The 18,060-nt window shown below is 42.0% G+C and overlaps 1 protein-coding gene across 1 annotated transcript in view; it reads right to left on the bottom strand.

The window, feature by feature from the left end:
• Nucleotides 1-18,060, bottom strand: part of ipmkb (inositol polyphosphate multikinase b) — a 94,592-nt gene that overhangs the window by 67,953 nt on the left and 8,579 nt on the right. Inside the window, exon 2 of the mRNA XM_080205455.1 lies at nucleotides 15,710-15,795. Within this exon, the coding sequence (XP_080061581.1) occupies nucleotides 15,710-15,795 (86 nt within the window). The remainder of the gene's footprint in view (nucleotides 1-15,709; nucleotides 15,796-18,060) is intronic.

Below are 18,060 nucleotides of genomic sequence, written 5' to 3'. Positions count from 1 at the left end.
TCAACGTTCATTCGTGGGAATGGAACAAGAAAACGTTCAAATGGAAGAAAACTTTTTTTTTGAAGTGTCCAAAATTCCCTAATGAACTATAGAGTAATTAGCATGATGGCTTTGTATTTAAATTATGAAAACAGCACTGCATTAATGTGTGTCATGATCTTCTGGCAGAGTAGAATGAACTAGCTGGGTATCTAATGGTTTTCTGATTAATTGAGTAACTGCTGTGGAATTGAAATCTAGCAAGAGGTTTCATTTCTGAATTATTCACCACACTGAATTGTCTGTTAAAGGTTCATTAGAACGATACAGGTCACTGCTCTGACCCACTGCAAAATTGCACTATATTCTAATAAGCAACATGACTTCAAACTGAGTAAAATACTTTCTGTGTAATTGTAACTGGAATGGTTGGGAAACAAAGATTTAACTGAACATCAAATACAGTGTAGTAATCAGGCCTTAGAAAATTGTGAAGGGGGTTAAGAAGATAAGGAGGAAGAGCACTATGGATAGTTTAACCAGCACAAACCAACCTTCCTCCACTTGAAAGCAGGGTTGCAAGTTTTACTGGGCCTTCCTTGGTGCCATACACAGTCAAATGCTGCATGATTTCAAGAGCAATCACTCTCTCCTCACCTCTGGAACTCAACATTTTAGGTCCATGGCAGAACTCAAACTGAGCATTGATGAGCACACTGTTATGACTAAATGCTGCTTGATGTCCCTGTTGTTCTGAAAATGTATTATATACATGGCTGTAAATTGAGAGAGGGGAGTGTACAGCAGAACCTTGGTGCCCTTGTGCACCAGTCACTGAAGGTAAGCATGCAGCTGCAGCAGGTGCTAAAGGCGGCAAAAGGCATGTTGGCCTTCGTTGTGAGAGGTTTCAAGTACAGAAGCAGGGATGTGGTGTTGCAATTATACAGGGCCTTAGTGAGGCCACACCTGGAGTATTGTGTGCAGTTTCGGTCTCCTTTTCTGAGGAAGGACATTCTTGCTCTCGAGAGTGTGTAGCGAAGGTTTACCAGGCTGATTCCAGGAATGGCGAGACTGATGTATGAAGAGAGATTAACTAGGTTACAATTGTTTTCACTGGAGTTCAGAATGAGGGAGGATCTCATAGAGACTTATAAAATTCTAACAGGACTAGACAGGGAAGATATCTCGGATGGTGAGGTCGTCCAGAACTAGGGGTCACAGTCTGAGAATTCAAGAAAGACCATTTAAGACAGACGTGAGGAGACATTTGTTCACCCAAAGAATGGTGAGCTTGTGGAATTCATTATCACAGGAAGTAACTGATGTCAAAACACTGAATGCATTCAAAAGGCGGCTGGATATAGCACTTGGGGCAAGTGGGATTAAAGATCATGGGGAAAAAGCAGGATTAGGGTATTGAAATGGATGATCAGCCATGATCCTAATGAATGGCAGAGCAGGCTTGAAGGGCCAAAAGGCCTCCTCCTGCTCCTATCTTCTACATTTCTATACAATATTAATTTACAATGTCATCAGCTGCAGATAGAACTTTTTTTGAAAATAAAACTTTTCCTAAGCAAAGGACTGTCTTATAGGAGGCTACAATGTCGTATTTATAAAGGACAAAATGATTTTATGAAGACAGAGTTTATGGAACAAAGGTCACATGATCCAACTCACTAATGAAAAAAAGATATTGGATTTTTGGATAGTCAGATGCTGCAGGGAAAATTCAAAAATGTGCACATTAGATTTATTGGCCATGCTAAATTGCCCCTTTGTGTCCGTGGGACTAACTAGGGTAAATGCTTGGGGTGATGGGGAGAGGGCCTGGATGGGATTGTGGTTGGTGCAGACTCGATGGGCTGAATGGCCTCCTTCTGCACTGTAGGGTTTCTATGACTTCTATGACAACAGCCTACTCCATCTCTCTTTCATCTGAAACCTCTCTCAGCAAAGCTGAGGTGCTTGTGAAGTGGAAAAACACCACCAGACTTAATTGCTGCAAACCAAGAGTTGTTAAAGAACTCTGAATTAACTAACCATGACTCCAGACCAACTGCTCCACTGTGGTAAGGGACCATATAGTTATAAACAAGCCTCAACAACGTTTTTTAAAAACCTTACTTGTTTCTTGGCCAAGTTTTTGAAGACCTGAAACTCAGAGCTTTGCTTCTTTTTTGCATGCCTGGGAGGATTTTGTGGGTGGACTTACGGTAACATTTCAAATCTTTTGTTAATAATTTCTACATCTTTATCTTAGTGCCTTATAAAACCAATCCTTTACTTGTTAACTTATGAAATCTGATTGACTTAGTTCTTGCACCATGCTATGCATAGTTAAATATCTATTAAATTGGCAATATCCCCCACCTTTAAATTCAAACTCTGTTATAACCAACTCAGGAATGGGGCAGGGACAGGAGTCAGTTCATCTCTGCGAGTCTCCTCTTAACACTGCTGCCAACATTTTACATCACTTTGCTTATGACCGAGAGTACGTTAATACAGCTTTAATTGGCCAAATCAAATCTGTCTGGCTTTTGCGCAAGCAGAACCATAATGACACATTGAAGTACACTTCAGAGGTTAAACAACAATCAAATGATATTTTAGTTGTGAATGCTCATCATGACTATGAATTCCACCATATTGGAACAAGTACCAAAGAGATATTACCTGTGTGGTGTATCCCTTGATACTCTTGGCTAAAAATTATTTTGGTCTTAAGCATTTCAATAATCAGAATCTTTTGGTAGAGTTTTTTGGATTTTTCTAAAAAAAGGCTTCCTGACTTTGCTCTGAAAAGGCCAGCCTTGTGCTTTGTTTGGTGATAAATGTATTTTGCTCATGGACAATTTAATATTCTTGTGTACACGTACTGTACTTTTCCTGACTTCCCAGAGGAATACTCATCGGCCATCTTAGAGTCATAAACACACTATCCAAATGTTATCGCTGCAAAACTTCACTTTGGAGCAATGCAACATAAATACGAGACTGAAAAACACATGCTGCTTCTGAATGCAATACTGGCTATTTTGTTGGCTTGAATCTAAACAAACATACAAAACAGTCTGTTTTCTATAACAGTAAGAAAATAATGACTCTGGCTCATTTGTTTGTACTTACAGAATCTAGCCCACAGATTTTGATATATCCCTAAAAAGAAATGGCAATATATTTTGTCAGGCTGCTGTGTGACTTGGAGGAACTTAGACACATGGATTCCATGCTCTTATACTCTTGTTCTTAACATTGGAGATGAAAGAGCTGGGAGGTCACGTTAACGGAAGCTTAGCGAATTGCTGCAGTGCATCCTCAATTGTACGTATGGCAGTCATTGTTGGGAGTAAAAAAGGAAGTAACTATTGAGTGCAATAGCAAGTTGGCTGATCAAGCAAACTCCTCGAGCTGAGGTCCGTCGCACGCAGTTCCAACAGTACCCATCCCAGGATATGTTTAAGTTTATTTATTAATGCCACAAGCAGGCTTACATTAACACTGCAATGAAAATATTGTGAAAATCCCTTATTCGCCATACTCCTGCCCCTGATTGGGTACACTGAGGGAGAATTTAGCATGGCCAATGCACCTAATCAGCACATCTTTTGGACGGTGGGAGGAAACCCATACAGACACAGGGAGAACGTGCAGACACAGGGAGAACAGATAGAGCCCCAAGACAGGAATCGAACCTGGGTCCTTGGCACTGAGGCAGCAGTGCTGACCACTTGCCACCATGCCACCCATATGGGTATATTAAGTCACATTCCAGAAGTAACTTACTGAAGTATCCAGCCTGCGTCCTGCTCTTGTAGTTATACTTTGATATGGATGGCCATTGGTGACCTCCAAAATGGGGGATTATTGTTATGCTATTGAAGGTTACGGGAAGGTGACAAGGGCCTGACTTGTCGGAGGTGGTCTACATGCAGTCAGGCTAGATTTACTCTGCATTACATTGTGCTCTGCTTGGAATCTGTTCTTTTAGTTGTTACACATGCAAGTCTCCAAGGTATTTAAAACCATCTGGAATAAGAATGAGCAGATACAAGTGATAACTGCCTCTGGATGGAAATCTGGAACAAAGCACAAGGCTGGCCTTTTCAGAGTAAAGTCAGGAAACCTTTTTTTCAAAAGGCCAAAAAGACTCTACCAAAAGATTGAGATTGTTGAAATGCTTAAGATAATTCTTAGCCAAGAGAATCAAGGGATATACCACACAGGTAATAGTTCAGTCATGATCTAACAATGATGGCGTGGACTCCAGGGTTTGAATTGCTAACTCCTGTCCCTATAGTTCCCCCACCACATGTAAAGTGATTCACATTTTAGTGCACTCAGTAAACAGAGGGAGTTAAGCACAGGGATAAAGAGAGAGAAGCGTTTTTCAGAAAACCACAACACTCCAGCGTCTGCAATCAAGATACCTAAACACGAGCAAATTAACTATACGAAAGTAACTCATTACATTTTCATGCAAATATTCCAGTTAGTAGCTGCCCATATAATTTCTGGCTCAGTTACATCATTCTAATGATCACTTAAGTTAACCAAATTGGTTTAATATTTTATTACACAATGTGAATTGTGAGCAATTACTGTAGACTTTGTTTGAAACAATTAAATATTAATGAGAAACTAAGCATTCAGATAGAACTTAAGATGATGAAAAACTAATCTCAGTCAAGAGGGAGTCAGCCACCTCATTTGACGGAAGTGTTAGAGAAGAGTGGGTAGAATAAAAATCCAGAGACAAAACTTGCCGATGGTTCAGCTGCACATCTCTCAGCAACAAGTTCATAACAAGGTTTTAGAGACGGCAGTCATTGCTGGAGTTCTAAAGGACACAGCATCGAGTTGGTTAAGGAAGCAACCAGTGTAAACTGGATCCTTATTGCAAGCAAACATACCTGCTGTTCAGTAAAGCAGTCAGATGCTGAACTAAAACTCAGTGAAGCATTTGCTAAAGCCATCATGTGTTACATGACATGCTCAGTTGAACAATACAGATATTGACAAAAGACCCAAGCACAGGTCATCAATCTGCCATCAGAGGTCTGGAACTTGTGTAGTGTGGCACAGAACAGGGAATTGAAAATGCTGCTTAACCTAAGGAAAGGTATACACCCAGGGGAAAGATTACATGCAGTTTCACATTCATCAGCAAAAACTGTTGATGATGAACTAACAGAATTCATTGACAACACGTGGATGACAGGCAGAAAATATTCAAAACAGCAAGTGCCCAGCAAAGATAGGCGGCAGGGCTTTCCAAGTTAACGTATTGAATTCATTACTCTTCCTTGTCCATATTTTTCACTCAAGTAGCTACAACATAGGCTCAGGTTTTCAGCCTGTTGCATTTGTGCTCGCCTCTAAGAGAACAAAGAGCAAAGAAAATCACAGCACAGGAAGAGGCCCTTCAGCCCTCCAAGCCTGCACCGACCACGTTGCCCGAACGAACTAAAACCCCCTCCCCTTCCGGGGACCATATCCCTCTATTCCCATCCAATTCATGTATTTGTCCAAATACCCCTTAAAACTCACTATCTCATCTACTTCCATTACCTTCCCTGGCAGCGAGTTCCAGGCACCCACCACCCTATGCGTAAAAAAAGAGCTATCCATTTAGTCTCCTTCTACCCTTTATAATCCTTCCACAATTCAACATTTTTCAGCTATTTCATCAACTTCCATTTTAACAGCTATTATGGACGCTGCATCTACCATAATTTCTGCATTTCAATTCAAACATAATTCCTTCTAACTTGTTTGCAAATTAATCCTCTTGTAATGGAGCTAAGGCCTCACACTGCATTTTTATAATCTATATTGTATACATATATATATCCTCACGGCTAATTTATAAAATATTAAAAACTGGAGAAAGGCTTTAAATGACTCAAGTCCTGTCTGATTGTGACTGTCAAACAAAAGGAGCTTTCTGGGGTTATCAGAGAAGGTGACAACTTCTTACCTCTAAAGACATGTTAGTGACCCAGTGAGCCGCAGAAATTAAATTCAAAGGGGAATTATACAAACGTCATCTACATTTCCTCATCCAAGGCTAGCCAGCAGAGACTACTATTTGACTGAGGCACAATACCCTACAACCTACTTTCAAATTCTTAATGATTAAAATATTAACAATCTCCAGAATCCAGATAAAGTGGAGAGCTGGGAGTCACATGCACCCCGCAACACTGCCGCCCACCCCCATCCCTCCTCAAGTTGGGAGAACAAGTTACTCTTGCTCTACTGCCTCTATCATCGAACAAGCTGGAGGTCAGAACAAGAACTCAGTCCATGTGAAGGCTAGACCCTCACCTACACTGTTTCTATTGGGACTTCTGGATGTTTATACACCAGTGGCGACAAAACTAATTTGTTTCATTTGCCTCTTCCATTGTAGAAGTTATCTCTACTCGAGAAGTGACTTATCTAACATCAGACTTCAGTCTACCAACCTTAGTAAAAGAACACATCATTGGGCATGAATTTTGGACTCTGGACTTGGGTGAAACAATAAGTCTTTATTCTGTGGCCTTTGCCCTGCAGATCTTTCTTTTTCTATCCCTCCCCTCTTTTATTGCCTTAATGTAAAAAAAGACTAGACTGTGCCCCTCCTCTTACGTTTGAATGTGTGTGAATGAACGATTCCTAAGAGTTCACCCTACTGCAAATTTGCTGTGGGGTTATTAATAGAAATTGGATCACCCCAAAACAGTAGGGGTTAGGAAACTGAATCATCCCAAAACCTATGAGTTGGGAAATACACCAACCCTTATACAGTGGAAGGGGAGAAATCAAAATCAAAACACTTGTTTGTGTGGAAATAATGAGAGGAGAAATCAAGGCTGTTTAAATTAAACCCCCCCCCTGTTGTAACACTCCTGAATCGCCAACACATTGTGCACCCAAATAGATTTGCCCTGTTTACATTGTCCAGTACACCACTGTTTCAAACACCATCATTCACAACATAGCCTTATAAAGAAAGACCACTCTCTCATCTTCCATACCATCCATGTGAATCTTTTGATCTACCTCCATGGACTTTCTTCCTAAAGGAGAGTGCTCAAAATGTCATCAGAGGTTTAATCAATATTTATGTTTAATTGGACCTTTGTGCTCTATACCTTTATAAAATCTTTAAAAGTGACTTTATAAAGAAGAAAATAAAAAATGTGTATCTGAACCGCTCAACCTTCCGTTCCACTAATTCTTCATAAGGTTCTCAGAGATTCATGCACTTTTCTCTTTACCACGTTTTTCAACTTGTAAAGTGTTACACTTCTTCTCATTAAGTTTCATGTGACATCTGACTGGACAACTACTAGCCTGAGATAACCGAGAGATTAGCTGGAGAATACTGAAGAGTCAAATCACACTATCTAACTCGGAAAAACACAACAGATCATTGCCCTTTTGAATAAAGTGGTCAATGTGTTCTGATTTCTAACGGGAATTCTAATGGAGACCGTGCACATTTAGTGGGCTGAATTAGAAAACTGCTCCAAGGGCTAGATGGCCGACTCCTGCTCCTATTTCTTATGTTCTTATGTTAATGGAATTTAATGACTGTTAAATAGAATCACGAGCAAAACATATAATACAATGCTCTCACATGAAAAGTGCCAGTGTCGATGTGTAGTGAGCACAGATTTAGATTCAGGAAGAGTTCATAGTTAAATACCCTGGTAATGCTAATAATGAAGGATGAACAAGGTATCCATGGAATTGAACACCACCATGAATGGTGTGAAAAGCAGATCAAAACATACTGCAAATTACATTTGAAGAAAGAGGACAAGATAGTGAGAATAATTTCCTGCTGTCTTTATATTCAGTGTACGGGACAAAGGAGGGTGAAAATCAATAACTATGTACTTCTTGCATTGGAAGTTGCTTAAATGTGTGACAGAGGGACACAATGGTTAGCACTGCTGCCTCACAGAGCCAGGACCCAGATTCACTTCCCAGCCGAGGTCACTGTCAGTGTGGAGTCTGCACATTCTCCCCGTGTCAGCATGGGTTTCCTCTGTGTGCTCCCGTTTCCTCCCACAGTCTGAAAGACATGTTGGTGAAGTGCACTGACCCAAACTGGCGCCGGAATGCGGCGACTCGGGGAATTTCATAGTAACTTTATTGCAGTGTTAACGTGAGCCTTACTTGTGACTAATAAATAAACTTTACTAACTGCTGTTGTTTTGCACCAACAAGAAAATTTAAGTCTTTGCCAGAGCTAATTCAGTGACATTGTGAAAATAACTTGTCTCGAAGAAACACTGCACATTTAATCACCAAAAATATTCAGCTTCCTTCTCCCAAGTCTGTGAGATGGCATAGAGAATCTGTGTGGGGAAAATTAACTGCTGCTGATAAAGATGATTTGACATTAGCAACGCACATCATAAGATTCTACAGAGTGAGGACAGCGTAAGGCAATTTACTAAACCTAAACCTCTGTTTGTCATTTTCGTAAATGACCTAGATGAGGAAGTGGAGGGATGGGTAAGTAAGTTCGCTGATGACACGAAGGTCGGTGGTGTTGTGGATGGTCTGGAAGGATGTCAAAAGTTGCAGCAGGACATAAATAGGATGCAGGACTGGGCGGAGAAGTGGCAGATGGACTTCAACGCAGATAAATGTGTAGTCGTCCATTTTGCAGAACCAATGGGATGAACGAGTACACTATCAAGGGCAGGAGTCTTAGTAGTGTTGAAGAGCAGAAGGATCTTGGGGTCCGGGTCCACAGGACTCTTAAATCGGCCTCGCAGGTGGAGTATGTGGTCAAGAAGGCGTATGGTGTACTGGCCTTCATTAATCGAGGGATTGAGTTTAGGAATCGGGAGATAATGCTGCAACTTTATAAGACCCTTGTCAGGCCTCATTTGGAGTACTGTGCACAGTTCTGGTCGCCTCACTATAGGAAGGACGTACAAGCTATTGAACGGGTACAGAGGAGATTTACAAGGATGTTGCCTGGACTGGGAGGCATGCCTTATGAAGTTAGGTTGAGGGAGCTGGGACTCTTTTCCCTGGAGAGACGAAGGTTGAGAGGCGACCTGATAGAAGTTTATAAAATGTTGAGTGGAACAGATAGGGTGGATTCTCAGAGGCTATTTCCCCGGGTTGAAATGGTCGCTACGAGAGGACACAGATTGAAGGTGCGGGGAGGCAAGTACAGAAGTGATGTTAGGGGTAAGTTTTTCACTCAGAGGGTGGTGAGTGAATGGAATCGGCTGCCGTTAGTGGTGGTGGAGGCGAACTCGCTGGGGTCTTTTAAAAGAGTTCTGGATGAGCATATGGGATTTAATGGGATTGGGGGTTATAGATAGGTCTATAGATTGGTAGGTGTTGATGTGATCGGCGCAACTCGTGGGCCAAAGGGCCTGTTTGTGCTGTAGTGTTCTATGTTCTATAAATAGAATTTCATATTTTGTGTCCACAGGGTCCTGTTGGAAGACTTTGCACTTGACCAGTAGAGTCTCTATATCTGAAACAATTCGTTTGTATATAGTGATTCATCATTCACACCACTCCTTCACAACCACCTTCCCCCAAGAGCTTGCTGCATTATCAAATTAATACTTCATATCTCCGTGAAAAGCCAAACATTCTGGCAAGAAGATTAGAAGTTACGGTTACTACAAAAGCCTTGCATTTCAGACCTTATCGCAAATTCCCAAGCTGTGGCAAAAGCTGGCAAGAATTTACACATGTTTTTCAAACCAAAATGCCTCCTGCAGATGTCACAAGATATCTAATAGTGCCTCCCTTTGAAATTGTGTGGGATTTTCACAGCAACTTCACTGCTGTGCTAATGTAAGCTAGCTTATGACGCTGATAAAAATAATCTGTTCAGAAGGAACACAACACAAAGACATCAGCTGGTACTGTAGTTTAATGAAACCATCCAATAGAATGTGCATGTTGTGGAAGAGTGTTTCAAAAAATAGAAATCATTTTAAGATTACAGAAAGTGATGCATACATGCAGGCTGCAAAACATTCTTCTCCTGAACTTGACACGGAAGATTATTTTAAAGGCGGAGTACCACACTCAGTTTCATAGAAGCAAAGGAAATCACTAAGGGGCAAACTAATTCACTCCAATTTGTCAAAAGAAATGTTTAAATAAATGTTTAAAGGTTTGAAAATAACATTTTCAGCAACTTTTGCACCATCAGAATTTTTATGTGGACATAAGAACATAATAGGAGCAGGAGTAGGCCATCTAGTCCTTCGAGCCTGCCCCGCCATTCAATAAGATCATGGCTGATCTGTCGTGGCTCAGTTCCACATTCCTGCCCTCTCCCCATAGCCTTTAATCCCCTCTTATCAAAAACCCATCAACCCGCGTCTTAAAAATACGTAGCGAGGTAGCCTCCACCACTTCAACGGGCAGAGAATTCCAGAGATTCACCACCCTTTGAGTGAAGAAGTTCCTCCTCAACTCCGTTCTAAACCGCCCCCCCTTTATCTTGAGGCTGTGCCCCCTAGTCCTACTGTCCTTTCTGAGCGGGAAGAGTCTCTCCACCTCTATCCTATCCATCCCATTCATCATCTTATACGTCTCAATGAGATCTCCCCTCATTCCTCTAAACTCTAACGAGTACAAGCCTAGCTTATTCAGCCTCTCCTCATAGCTCAACCCTCTCAACTCCGGTATCAGCCTAGTAAACCTCCTCTGCACTCCCTCCAAGGCCAAAATATCTCTGCGCAGGTGCGGCGCCCAAAACTGCACACAGTACTCCAGCTGCGGCCTCACCAATGCCCTATACAGCCGCAGCAAGACCTCCCTACTTTTATATTCAATCCCCCTCGCTATGAAGGCCAGCATCCCATTTGCCTTCCTGACCACCTGCTGCACCTGCAGGCTGGGTTTTTGCGACTCATGCACAAGGACCCCGAGGTCCCTCTGCACCGTCGCCTGCTGCAGTTTTTCGCCACGTAAGTAATAATTCTTCCTACCATTATTCCTACCAAAGTGGACCACCTCACACTTGCCAACATTAAATTCCATTTGCCAGTTCCTGGCCCATTCGCCCAGCCTATCTAGATCCTTCTGCAGACTCTCCACACCCTCCGCACAATTTGCCGTTCCACCAATCTTGGTGTCATCAGCAAATTTCGACACCCTACACTCGGTTCCCTCCTCCAGATCATCTATATAAATGGTAAAAAGCTGAGGCCCCAGCACCGACCCCTGGGGCACTCCACTAGTCACCAACCGTCAATCCGAATAGCACCCGTTGACCCCCACTCTCTGCCTCCTATTTGACAACCAATCCTCTATCCACGCTAACACCCTACCCCCAACTCCACGTCCCCTGACCTTCTGCAATGACCTCTTGTGAGGTACCTTGTCAAACGCCTTCTGAAAATCAAGAAAGACCACATCCACCGCCTCTCCTTTGTCCACCACCCTAGACACATCCTCATAGAACTCCAGTAAATTTGTCAGACTTCTTGTCAGTATATACCCTAGCAAGGTCAAAGGCTCCACACAGCTGCGTAGCTTGCCTGGGACATCTGCTCAGGGCTGGAAAGGAACTTGCAGTAGGAGGGGGAAGGATCCAGAAGTTGCAATTCACCAAGATACCAATGATATTTGTAGAAGTAGGAAAGCTCTTCTGATTAGAGAGTATGAGGAACTAGACACCAAATTCGAACCATGTGCAAATTGGCAAAGGGTGCATAAATTCAGAGGTGAATACGTGGCTCAAAGATTGGTGTAGGAGTGTGGATTCCGGTTTGTGCGGCACTGGCATCAGTACTGGGAAAAACAGGAGCTATACCGTTGGGATAGTTTACATCTGTAATGTGTTCCTCAGAGCTGCATAATTCAGGGAAGGAAGAGGATTTTAAACTAAGCAGGTTGGGAAACGGATCAAATGGGGAATGAAATGGTACATCAAAAAGTAGAGACAAGGTAACAGAGAAAAACAGTAAATGGGAAATTAGAGAATGACAAGAAGGGCATATAATACAAAAATAACAAAGACAAAACCAAAAGCTCTGTATCTAAATGTGCATAGTATTCATAAAGTCACTGAATTGATAGCACACACGGAAATAAATAAATATGATCTGATCGCACTCAGTGACAAACATAGCAAAGATGGCACCAGAGTATGGCAACTTCTTGCAATCTGTGCCCAGCATACCCTCTCATTCTATCTTTTACTCTCATTCTGTGCTTTTAAAACTCTATTCTAACTCTTCACTACATTCTGCATCCTCTCCTTTCCTTCTCTATGTGCAGTATACTTTTTCTGTATAGTGCGTGAGAAACAATACTTTTCACTGTATCCCAATACATGCGACAATGATAAGTCAAATCAAAATATTGTTTGAAGTAAATAAAAGTGATCTGATTGCGGGAATGAGTCCTGAATACTTAGGAGGATGTGATATTCACAAAGAACAGGAAGTTAAGGGGGAGGGGCAGGGAAATTAATCAACTACAGTGTTTGTGCACGTTAGAGATGGCATTATCTCACATTGTAATCCACCTGCCAGAAATCTGCCCACTCACTCAATCTATATGCATTAGTCTACAAACTCCTTATGTCTTCTTCACAACATACTTTCCTAACTATCTTCGTATCGTCTGTAAATTTAGGTACCATGCCTTTGCTCCCTTCATCCAAGCCATTGATTTAAATTGTAAAAGTTTGAGGCCCCAAGACAGACCCTTGCAGGTCTCCACTTGTAAAATCCTGCCAATCAGAAAAAGATCCATTGATGTGCACTCCAGTTGGCTTGTCGAAAACAATATTTTATCCAGAATTATATGCTATCCCCTAAACATGAGCTTTTATTGTGGTATCTTATCTAACGCCTTCTGTAAATTTAAGTACGGGACATCTCAGGCTCATCTTTATCCACAGCAAGTTACTCCTTCAAAAACACTAACAAATTGGTTAAACATGATTTCCCTTTCACAAAACCATGCTGACTCTTCCCGATTACCTGTTTAATGATCAACTTCCTAAGACAGACACCAAGCTAACTTGCCTATCGTTTTCTGCCTCCCTCCCTTCTTGAATTGAGGAGTTACATTGCTGCTTTTCAGGCTGATGGAACCTTGCCAGAATCTAGGGAAATTTGCAAAATTAGCAGCAATCCATCGACCACCCCGTTTAAGACCCAAGGATGAAATCTGCAAAGCGTGGCTTTCAGCCACAGCTATATCAGTCTGCTCAGTACTGCTTTCCTAGTGATTATAATTTCATCACGTTCCTCTCTCCCCTCCACTTTCTGATTTACAGCCATTACTGGAATACTCATGTACCCTCACGGAAACAAAATATTTGTTCATGAAGGGCCTATCTGCAGTAACTGGAGAGGATATTTCAGTGCTGATAATGAAGGGGCACAGATTTAAGGAGATTTGGAATAAAGTCACAGAGAAAAGCAGGGAGAAGTTTGTTATTCAACAATCCAACAATTTGAAAAGCTGTGCCTTTTTGAACTTGCTGGACACAATCCAACTTCTCCCATGTCTCGACTCATCTGCTGCTGAAACCTTCATTATACCTATAACCCTGGACTCAGCTATTCAAATTCACTCCTGGTTAATCTCCCACATTCTATCCATTTTAAACAGGTCATCAGAAACTCTGTTCCCCATCTCAAAATGCACAAGTCTCATTCGCCCATCACTCCTGTACTCACTGAACGACACTGGCTCCCGATAAAAAGGCAACTTGATTTTAAATTCCCTGTGTTTTCTCCACAATCTATCTTTATGATCTCCTGTCCCACAGTACAGCAAGGGGCAGCAGGGTGGCACACTGGTTAACACTTTTGCCTCAAAGCGCCAGGAACCTGGGTTCAGATCCCAGCTTGGTTCACCATCTATGTGGAGTTTACACATTCTCCCTATGTCGGTGGGGGGGTTCCTCTGGGTGATCTGGTTTCCTCCCACAGTCCAAAAGATGCACGGGTTAGGTTGGTTGGCCGTGCTAAATTAACCCTAGCGTCGGGGAGGATTGGCAGAATGAATATGGTGGTTTACGGGAGTGGATCCTGGGTGGGATTGTGGTCAGTGCAGACGCAATGGGCTGAAATGGCCTCTTGCACTGTCGGGATTTTCTGATTCTAAGATCTCTGCACTCATCTAATTCTGGCTTGTTCAGGATCACTAATGCTAATTACTTTTTCATCAATGGCTGTGCCTTCAGCTGCCTCAGCACACTGCCCAGAAATTCCCCTCCTGACATCTCTTCATCTCGCTACCTCACTTTCCCTCCTCTAAGAGGCCACTTAAAACCTGAAAGAACTCAGCTGGTCTGGCAGCATCTGTGGAGAGAGAAGCAGAGTTAATGTGTCGAGCGCCAAAAGGACTCTGCTTCAGAACATTCCAGTCCTGCAGAAGGGTAATACTGAACTCAAAACGGTAATTGTTTGAATCTCCATAGGTGTTGCCAGCCCTGCGTGCTTTTCCAGCACATTCTGTTTTATTTGAGATTTCCAACATTCATAGTATTTTGTTTTACACCATATAAAACTTACCTCTTTTACCAAACTTTTGAAAATCTGGCCAAATATCTTCCTATTCAGCACAGCAACATATTTTGCTTTATAACACTCCTGTGAAGCACTTTGGGACATGTTCAAGACGCTATACAGATACGAGCTGCTGTTACTGGCCAAGCTGCGGATACTGGCCTTCCAATGGGAACTCCATAATTGTTTGGAGAAAAAAACTGCAAGGATATGGGGACAAAAGCAGTGGACTGAAACAAACAAACTGGATTTCTCTTCAAAAGAGTCGGCATCGACTGAATGGGCCAAACAGCCCCCTTATATGCAGTACTATTCCATAACTCCAATATTTAAATAAGCTCAAAGTTGCACAGGTTTCACATTGAAAGAGGTTTTTAAACATACATTTCTCACAAAATAACAATCAGAGAGCTCGGAATCAGAGACTGCATGAATATGTTCAAACAGAAATTAGTTGTAACTACTATTTTTCTGTGCTCGAGGGCCAACAGTGAAAATACTTAAGATAGGAATTAACCATCAGTACCAGAGAAACTGACATTTCTGTTCAGAGTCACCAAGCCAAAAAGATCCAACAAATGTGGGTTGTAAACAACTAGAACATTGCCAAGAAATGCACACGATGATGGAGCACTAGGAACATAACAAATACATTGCTGAGTTAATAACCCATAAAAATTGCTTTCAATTCCCAGCTAATTAATTTCAGCTGATTACAACTCTAAAGCCCTTCAGAATATTTTTCAATTCGCTACAAATTTAATTTGATCACAATTGTTTACGAGTTTCGCCTCTCTCTTCATACTTTCCTACCCAACACGACCAACATTTGTCAGCCCGTCCTAACATTCAAACTGGAGCACTTTGATTTTTCTATTCTCTCACCACACCCCACACGAAAAAAAATCCTATTTCACAACGAGTTGGCTGATGATGTGCTCACAAATTTTTGGCGGAACAATTCTAAGCTTGGATGAAGGGGCCTCATGGTAGCAGTATCAGTGGGCTCACTCACCACCAGGCATCCCAGCGCAGATGAGGGTATGGCAATTGTGTCACAAACCATGAGCTACGTCACATCTGCCCGAGTGCAACTCGGTAGTGCAGATCAGTGTGTAAAGGCTGCAACTCCTATGTTAGGTTCAGTACAGTAACACTGCAGGTCAATTCACCCTTAAATCATGTCCCATCAAAACAGTAATTACCATGTTGTAGAAATTCAACTCCCTGGGACCACGTGGAGGAGGCTGCAACTGCTTCAAGACTGTGCCATCTGGATGCTGTAACATACCTGGAAAGAAGACCAAAGAATAATCAATGAAATTATGGTTTCACATTTCGAGCGCTATTGTGTCCACACGTTCACCTTTACTTCAGAGTCAAATGTTAATCATCTTCTGAACATCAGGCCATTCTGACCACTCACAAGGAGACATGAAACATCCCAGCACTCCTTATCCAGAAAGGATAGGAAAAAGCAGCATCAGATTTTAAGTACAATACCTTTATCAGTGCCAGGACATTTTTGAGATAAAAAAATTGGCAAGTCAAATGCCTTAAGCTTTTTTTCTTGATTAAATACTCATTTGTAACATCACACTATTTTTCACTAATACACTCAGATTTATTCTTTTACATTTGAGAAATGCAAAGGAAAAGTTAGGGCTCCAAACATGGTCACTAGACCAGAGAACGTGTGTTGTTAGATAACACAGTAAAGTGGCGCTTTCAGTTGCATCAGCTCAGCTTGGTCAGTGGCTCAGGAATGGGGCAGAACCATTTGTTATTAGGACAAGAATAACCTAAATACATAATGGGACCAGAACTGAGAGATTAGATCAACTGGAAAAGACTGGACTTGTTGGGGCCATTTATCTTTAGGAAAAGTGACAGGGAGAGGGCTTTAAAATTACTAATTATTTGGGTAGGGTTGATGTGGAGAGGCCAGAAGTAGTAATACAAATACAAGATAATGACTCGTAAACTGTATAGTTAGGCTCTGAATGCACTGCTTGAGAATGTGGTGGAGGCAGACTTAACTGTGGCTTTCAAAAGGGAATTGGACTATGTATAGGGAGAAAACGTGCAGGGGGTGAAGGGGAAAAGGTGGAGAATGGGACAGGTCCTTGCTCTTACAAGGAATCAGCATGGGCACAACACACCAATGGTCTCCTTCTGTCGTGTAACCATGCTACAATTCTAAGCAACATCAACATTGAACAGTGCTATTGTCTTTACATGTTCATCTTCACTTCAAAGTCAAACTCCTTAGAAAGTTGGTGCTGTTAGCACCAAGGTCACAGGTTAGGCAGCACAATGGCAGAATGGGTAGCACTGCTGCCTCACAGTGCCAGGGGCCCAAGTTTGATTACCAGCTTGGATCACTGTCTGTGTGGAGTTTTCACATTTTCCCCGTGTCTGTGTGTGTTTTCTCCGGGTACTCCGGTTTCCTCCCATGCTTCAAAGATGTGCAGGTTAGGTTGATTGGCCATACTAAATTGGCCCTTTGTGTCAAGGGGACGAACAGGGTAATTAGGCGGGATGAAGGGGATAGGCACTGGGTGGGATTGTGGTCAGTACAGACTCGAAGGGCCAAATGGTCCCCCTTTGCATTACAGGGATTCTATTCTATGAACAGTCTATCATTTAAAAAAAATGTTCAGCTTTACTCAACCTTCTGAATTCCTCTCTCCCCCCCCACCCCACATTATTATGCTCTATCCCCTCATCTCAGTCATCATTATAAGTAACTGAAGGCCCAGCACTGATCCTTACAGCAACCCACAAAACCCACTGTCAACCTGAAAATTATTCATTTATTCCTGTTCTGTTTGTTGCCTTTTAACTGATTCAAAATTCCAGCTAATATATTACTCCCAACGCCAGAAGCCATTCTCCAACGGAACAACCTTTCTTGCAGCATTTTATCAAATGCCTTCTAAAAATCTATTTACTGATTCCTCTTTATTCGCCTCAGCAGCTTAAATCCTCAAAAAAAAGCTCTAACTGATTTATCAAACACGAGTTTCCTTTCATAAAAGCATGCTGACTCTGCCTAATTACGCAGTTTGAGTGCTCTGTACTACTTACTCAGTTATATATTTTGCATTGCTCTTACAACTGATGTCAGGCCAACATTTTCCCCTCCTTTCTTGAGCAACAGGGTCACATTTGTAACCTCACACACAGGGGACGGTATTTCACAACGTGGAAGGTCACAACCAATGCACCCACCGTCACTGCAGCCAACTCTTTTAAGACACTGGGAAATGGGCTTTGAGGTTTACAGGAATTGGACTGCCGTTAAATTAATCCAATACCTTTTTTATCTAACATTCATTATTTACATTCCCCACTCTCATTACACCCTTGGTGGGAGGCTCTTCTGGAGAATCAGACCAGATTTGATGGGTCAACTGGCCTCTTTCTGCACAGTAAGGATTCTATGGTAAACTTATGAAAGGCTGCAAGCACAATGAACCTTTTTCTGGGCTTTACATAGCCATGGCTTTGTATGCACTTAAGCAGGATTGAGGCTAGCACTCCCCAAAGTGAC

The sequence above is a fragment of the Carcharhinus amblyrhynchos genome, chromosome 17 (genome assembly GCF_965287045.1).
Source record: "Carcharhinus amblyrhynchos chromosome 17, sCarAmb.v2.hapA, whole genome shotgun sequence".
Classification (NCBI taxonomy): Eukaryota; Metazoa; Chordata; class Chondrichthyes; order Carcharhiniformes; family Carcharhinidae; genus Carcharhinus; species Carcharhinus amblyrhynchos.
Note: the sequence above shows the minus strand (reverse complement) of the source record. Positions and strands in the feature narration are given on the sequence as shown.